At 40.2% G+C, this 7,541-nt stretch overlaps 1 protein-coding gene across 1 annotated transcript in view; it reads left to right on the forward strand.

Annotated features, from left to right (window-relative positions):
• Positions 1 to 4,010, forward strand: part of LOC135244645 (collagen alpha-1(XIX) chain-like) — a 123,869-nt gene extending 119,859 nt beyond the window's left edge. Inside the window, exons 55-56 of the mRNA XM_064317106.1 lie at positions 17 to 94; positions 1,289 to 4,010. Coding sequence (XP_064173176.1) covers positions 17 to 94; positions 1,289 to 1,395 — 185 coding nt within the window. The 3' untranslated portion in view covers positions 1,396 to 4,010. The remainder of the gene's footprint in view (positions 1 to 16; positions 95 to 1,288) is intronic.
• Positions 4,011 to 7,541: the final 3,531 nt, after the last annotated feature.

A 7,541-nucleotide genomic window follows, 5' to 3' on the forward strand; every position in this document is an offset into this window, starting at 1 on the left:
CTGTGCTTCTTCGCAGGGTACCGGGGACAGAAGGGAGAGAGGGGACAGCTCGGTTTGGGAATCACTGGAGCTCCTGGTCCCACCGGCCCACCAGGTAAAATTCGACCCTCTTCAGACAGGTGGAAAACGCATCCCTAGTGTTCTCTGAGTGCTGAACCTGGTCTGTTGGGAAAAAATTTTAGTTTAAATAGCACTATATTTTTGGCTTAAATGAGGAAAACACTGTCTTGAACACCAGAATAAGAATAATGTGAACGCCTTGGCCGTACTATAATATGACATATATTTTGTTATGCCATACCGTCACAGAATAACCAAGCATGCCATACTCTGCCATACTCCCCATACCAGACTGTGCGATACCATATATAATCCTGTTCCCTGCCATACAAAACCATAGCAAGCAACTCTTAATACCAATAATATGAAACAATTATCTATTATGTTGCATCAGGACAAGCTACCCTGCTAAAAATGAATTTCTGAAGGGTTTGAGCGTAAACTTAAAGGCGGTGACATGTTCATGCTTGCACACAAGGCTGGATCTCTAAAATGGATCTTTCTCCTGAAACCTTTAAAGAAACATTTGAAGATCGTGAATTATCCACGACAAACAAATTATGGGGTGATTCATAGTAATTATCTAGCCTTTGGCTTGAAAAAAGTCATAATATATGACTCATGACAATAAGAATGAAGTCTTTTGGAGTTGATTTTATTTTCAGACAGAAAGGTGAGAGAATTAATTTTGTCAGTTGCCTATCTTACTTTTTGAAGTAACATGAAAACATTTATTTCATCTGTACTTTTACAGGTATACAAAAGAGGAATACAAAAGACTGCATGTCAAGTGATTTATAATTTGTCAAAAGCGGCAGACAGAGCTACTTCTTTGGATGTATGTTGTGGAAAGATGAAGAGACTACACTTTAGTCATTTCTGTATTTGATTAATGTGTCTGTGGTTTCGAGAGAGTGAGAATAATCTGTATTTGATTCATGTGTCTGTGGTTTAGAGAGAGTGGGAATTATCTGTATTTGATTCATGTGTCCGTGGTATAGAGAGAGTGAGAAATACCTGGGATGTGTACAGTTCAGCCAAAGAGCAGCTTGAAATCAGAATACCGTAAAGAACGGAATTTTCCACATCACAGGGCCAGTACAGCCAGGTGAATGATTGGATAGTGGTCAGGTGATTCTGGATGACACAGGAAGTAGAGCGGGGGTTGAGTGTGACACTCTCGGGCTTGACGGACCACCTGAGCGGCGTTTCCTGTCTCCCTCCCCAGGTGCGCCTGGCGTTGGGCATCAGGGCCCACCGGGCCCCCAGGGGCCTCAGGGGCCCACAGGAAGGTGCGACCCCAGCGACTGTCTCCACGCGCGGCGGAACGGCTAGGCCCCTAGTACCCGAGCCTTTCCTCGCCCGCGCGGGCCTCCGCACGCTCCACATCTGAGATGGGCTGACTGTCCGTCTCCCCGCGGCCCCTCCTCAAACCTGCCGCCTCATCAACGTCACGCGTCCACCCGGTGAACAGCACACCTCCGAGTGAGAGAGAGAGAGAGAGAGAGAGAGAGAGAGAGAGTAGCCTCTGCCAAATGGCTGAAATTCACATTTCATTTCAATAATGATTTCAGCTGCATCTCAACAAGGCTCCATATTCGTTCATATAAGTTGTTATTATTATTTGTCACATTGGTCAAGGGTATGATTTATACTTTATTGCTTTTAAAATATTATGAAGCCCCCCCCCCCCCCCCTCAATCTCCATCAACCAGAGCATTCCATGAATGAATTTGTATTTAATCTTTAAAGATTTACATTTTTAAATGCTGAACAGTCCTTTAGTTCTTCTCCAAAATATGTGAATTATTTTCTGTTTATTGATGCAGCAGTTTTGGCAGTTTCTTTCAATGTGCCAATAGTCTGCAAGTTAAATGGGGGTAAACAATTATATATATGCATACACTTTGCTCCGTTGTGCATACAAACATGCATTACTGTAAAATGAATTGAGAAATGCTTTTTATGTTCAAAGGTTTCAGCAATCAAACTGTGCTTTTTATTGTTTTGGAGAGGAAAAAAGCATTGTGAACCTTAAACTTAGCAATTTAAAAAAAAAAAAACACCAAATTAGCATGAGATGTCCATGTTGTAGATATTACAGTGCTGGTAATTATGGGTATTCTTAGGACTTTTACATTTATGAAGATTAACAAGCTCTATATAGGCTTTCTTACTGTCTTTAACTGCTGGTCAGATGTGTTGCATGATGGGAAAATGAGTGTGTGTATAAGGGATTTTCTTAGTGTCAGTCACACTGAAACAGACTTTTCTCTCCTCAGACAGAGTAGGTGGCAGTGGCATTCTGAGCTGAGTTCTTGCATTTCAGTCCAGCACCAGTTGGGGGCGCAATTCTGTAGACTAATTTTTCTTATTGTATCATTGGGTTTTAGCGGCCGAGCTATTACTTTGCCACAGCTCTCTCTGGGTATAACGGAGATCAGCTCTTATTGTTTACATTGGAATGTATAGCTGAGTATGCCTGTAAACAGTGTAAATACTTCTGCCTATTGGTGCTATATGTATATTTTGATGTTTCATATAGGAAAGGATAATTGATATTCACAGCAAAGTAGAACATTATTTTCTTTTTCTGCAAATGTACTTGAATTTTGTTTTTAGTAAGGCAGTAGTTTTGAAGAATCACATTTTAATTTTTTTACTTTTGTTTTATTTTTATTTTTTTTGCTCCGAAGAGCTTGTTGCTGTTATCCGAATTGTCTTACCCAACATAATTCGTTCTCATTTCTCGACCATGCATCACTGTGCATCGTGTTTTCTCGTCTTAAGACTGGATTTCTTCTTGAAATCGTCCTTTTCTTTACTTTTTCCTGACCTGTATTGAACTGCATATAATGATGAAGAAGATCAAAAAGCCTCCACTGTTACTGTCAATAACAGGGAAGAGACTGGGGTCATGCATGTTTCTGTTGTGGCTCTGTCTTTTAATTGAAAGTCTGTAATTGAAAGAGTCGCTCCTTTGCTGTAATTTAGACGGAAATCCAGCGTCCCCATTTAATGGTGAGGGGAAACTTTGGCTTGGATTCAAAGCGCGTTGTGTTTCAAACTCCGAGCAGTGAAGTCTTTCTACTTGTGAGGCGGATTTCTTCTCCGTTTCCCCCGAGTTTTTAAAAAGTGACTTGGGAGTTTCTGACTGACATTCGACGACTTCCAGAATTTTCTTTCTCGTGTCGGTACGCTTTTAAAGCCGGCGGGATTTCATTTCGGAGTTGCACTTTCGCGGTCTGGCGTCCTGTCCTTGTGACTTCCGCGGCGGCTCCACCGTATTATGAAAGCGCCGAAGACAGGAGGAGGGCGACGCAGACGCGTTGCCATGGATACCAACGGGCAGCATGTGCATAGGGATTCAGTCGGCGGGTTGAAGAGTGCGGCACTCAATCTCAGTGCGGTCTCGGAGGTTATTGGATGTCTCTGAGATGCGGCTGCGCTTGCTCGCCTTTCACAAACTGCCTCGGTTCTGAAAGATTTTCTTTTCTTATTGTTTACCTTAGTTCTGAAGTTAAAATGAAAAGCAGCTGGCTGCTGTTATTCGATGAATTTACGGGGCATTCACTCTGATGCATGAAATATCATACTTAAGCTTCTGCAGACACAGCGTACAACAGGTTTTAATGTTTATTCCGCGTGCGTTGTGGTTTAATGCATATTTCCTTTAAGAAATAACTTCTTAACTTGTGTAATACAGGTAAATGCATGTGGCCCAAAGCCACAGTTCAGCTAATTCACCAGTCAACAGCTCTGTAAGTTTTCTGTGTATAAAAATTGTATAGTTGTATTTCTGTTGTTAACATTGTATAAATTTAGTAGTTGTGATATGGTTTTATTTGAAAATAGGAACATTTATGAAATGTGCATTTCTGTGAACAATTTAGAATTTATGTAATGTATACACAAAAGTGTGACCATATATATATATATATATATATATATATATATATATATATATATATATATAGATATATATATAATGTGAAGGTTGATGCAGAAAAAGTATGGTACCTCCCATGTTCAAGATATATTTTGAGTGAGTTTGTATATGTCATAGTAATCTCGATGTATATAAAGTATGGTATGTTTTGTACAGCATAGTACCGTACAGACTGTGTTGTAGCATAGCCAAAAGGTTTGGAATGGCTTATTTTGGTAGATACAAGCAAATCATTGACAGACTTACAATCCTTTATATGGTTGTACCAAACCAGGGGATTGTTTTATGACACGAACAGAGTATGCAAGGTGTGTGTGTGCGCGTGTGCATGAACTTGTAATACTATCTTTGTGAGAACCAAATGTCCTCACAAGGATAGAAAGATGAGGAAAATTGATGAGAAAAACCTTTTGCCGGTCCCCACAAGGTCAAGAGGCTGTTTTATGGTTAGGACTTAGGGTTAGGGTTACAATTAGGTTAGGGTTATGGTTATGCATGTAGTGGTTGGGGTTAGAGGTTACAGAATAAATGTAGTCAGTGGGAAGTCCTCACAAGGATAGCAGTACGGGACTCTGTGTGTGTGTGTGTGTGTGTGTGTGTGTGGGTGGGTGCATTTGTGTGTCTGTGTGTGCCAGTGTGTGTGTGTGTATGTATGTGCGTATATGTGCATGTTTCTCATTTCAAACTTCATTGAGTTTGATGGGCCCTCTAGTGGCCATTCTGAAGTATAGCGTACTTATGCAAAAATATGGGATTTGTGCTCCAGAGTGCTTTACAGTATGTGGTTCATCACGAAGAGCGGAGAGGGTTGTTGACTCCTTATTTTAATTTTCATTTACTGATAACTAGTCCCAGAGTTGGCCTTTTGCAGAATAATCTCTATCCTGACTTTGGCTATCCTTGTGTAATGGCAAATCTCTTCAGAATTGTATCCCAATTTACAATTTAGCCGTTTATCAAATAGTTCAAGCCAAAGAGACTTACAGAAGGTGGTTTTAACATAGAATGAAAACCATCTTGAATGTTAAAACCACAGAGATGTGTGCCAAGAGTCCTGCAAAAGGAATGCAGAGGTGTCCAATGGGTTCATCCAGGAACAGCAGGCTACTGTCTTTACAGGACTGCCCTTTAGTTCCTGGGTGAGGAGATACCTTTCTAGTCATGAGATGGTGGTAATGACTGTCAGCCTTTCTGTTAATTGTGTGTATGACTGTTTTCACTGTGCTGGTACACGTGTCAGGTGCAGCACTGTTGAAGTAACTGTAGTACGTGTTCCACTATGATGCTTCAAATCTTGCGAGCAGTGTTTCTGGTCAATTTAGCAGAATGCTTCAGTGTTTGGAGCAATATTACAGCATTTATTTGCCATTTTTAAAAATAATATTCAGTGCTCTAAGTTCTGCAGGGACACATTAAGCGGTCCCCAGCCCCTGCTGGTGGCACCACGCATTGCAGCCATTATCAGCCAGCTGTAACCTTCGGCCAAATGTTTCTCCAGAGGAAGTCATTTTCTCTCTGACCTTTGGAATAGATGCAGGTTCAAGGTCTTTTAAAATCCTGTTTATCCTGTTTTCGGAGGGGGAAAAAAAAGATTGCATCTCACTCAAGAGAGGCCAGGCCACAGCGAAGCGCTGATTTCATTTCCAATGCCTGCAGAGTTCGCGTGTGCGTCTCAAGGATGCACCCAGATTGTTGCTTTCTGTTTATAATTTTTAAAGGTTTGGATATTTAGGTTCGGTGCTTTTGTCCGATTGTCATGCTGTGAATGGCATTCATACATGGCCTCGCTTGCTCTGTGCTCTGAATGTCTGCTTTGCAGAACTCCAAACACACCTGGCTTTTATCAGGAGTTAAACTTCAAACTGAATCATTCTATTCATAAAGCCGGTTTGTGTGAAAACTGAGAAGAGCAAATTACATTTTTTATTTAAGGGGGCAACAGAGGAGATGGAAGGAAACTTGAAATTAACAGACTTACTCGTACTGATGTGTGCGCTTTAGAAACTGTTAAAAGCCGTTTTCCTGAAGCAACCAGACATGAAAGGGGAATCACAAAGCAACTGTAACTCTGAGCTCTGAAAATGTGTGGGAAGCCATTTCACTTGTGGGGGCATCCAGATAAGTCAGTGAATCCCTTGAAGTGTGTTGTTGTTTTGAACAAGAAATGTTTTTTTGTTTTTTTTTTCATATTTTCCAAGATACATTTTTTTTTTTTTTTATGTTGCACTGGGTGCTCCTGGAGACTGCTAACTGGGATAAATCCATTAAATAGCTTATTTAGCATATTCTATTAAATCTGACCTCTGTGTTTAAAAAGAGATAAGTAACCAGCACACACAACTTAAAACGCATCCATTTCCATCCTTTCATTTTCCTTCCTTTTTCCTCCGCTCTGTCTCTTCTGCGTTGTTTATGTCAATCACGACACGGAACTTTTCCGCTAATGTGTGCGTTGACGAGTATATTAAAAATGCTTTACTTTTTTTGTGGGGAAATGTCTAAACGTTTCAGCGTTCATGTCACTCAACTGGGTATTTGTTGATCTACCTCGCTCGAGGGTTAGGATGCAATTTTTTTTCTCGTTTGACTTCTTTTTTTTTCGTTTGTAACCGTGACACTGTTACTATGGGACCGCTGGTCTGGGGTCCGCGGAAGCATCCGCTGGAACTTGACTGGACCGTCCGGCGGTTGGGCTGCATACCGATGTGAGCAGTTTAGAGAGGAGTCACAGGGGCATATACCACTGTGTTTAACGTCGCTGAGCTACTGTATTTTACCGCGACGTCCATATATGGGAGTACACATATATATACCTTTTATACCCATGATTGACTATTTGTGCTTAGGTATATTCAATTAAAGATCTCGATGTTCCAATTATTGTGTTTTTATTTAAACGCTTGATTTAATTCATTTGACTGAACTTAAGTTCTATTTTTTTTTTCATTTTGGTATTTTGACGCATGCTCGAGAGTGAAAACGTTTTAGCGTGTTGAATGTCGGATGCTGAATTAACAGGATCTTGCATGGTTTAATTCCCATTATTCTTTGTTCTTCTAAGAGTTGGTTGCATATATTATACATTTAAGCTTTTTGAAGCCCTGGTAAAAAGCTTACTTTGGTAGCCTTGCTTACCACTTTCAACAAAACACATGACTTTAATATTTTTGTGTGTCATACATTATATTAAGAAACAGCAAAGACTATCTATTTTGAGCTCACTGTGATGCATGAAGACACAGAGGTAAAAAAACACAGAGGCAAAGTGATATATCTTTTCCCGAGACTTACCCTTGGGGTATTTAGGAGCATATATTACTGCTCGGAACTGGAGATTTATCTTTTTATGGATTCTTCAGCTGTGACCAACCAGTCTTGATCATTTATTTATAAAATTCTGGTAATAACGTTGCTTAAAATGTCACAAACCTAAAAACAAGTGAAGAGAAAAATGGATGAAGCACATTTCCCTTTCATGTTGTATTATGGTTTTTGTGGTGTTGAGTCTAGAAGAAAAAAATGTGGAAGTACT

The sequence above is a fragment of the Anguilla rostrata genome, chromosome 18, assembly GCF_018555375.3.
Source record: "Anguilla rostrata isolate EN2019 chromosome 18, ASM1855537v3, whole genome shotgun sequence".
NCBI classification, from domain to species: Eukaryota; Metazoa; Chordata; class Actinopteri; order Anguilliformes; family Anguillidae; genus Anguilla; species Anguilla rostrata.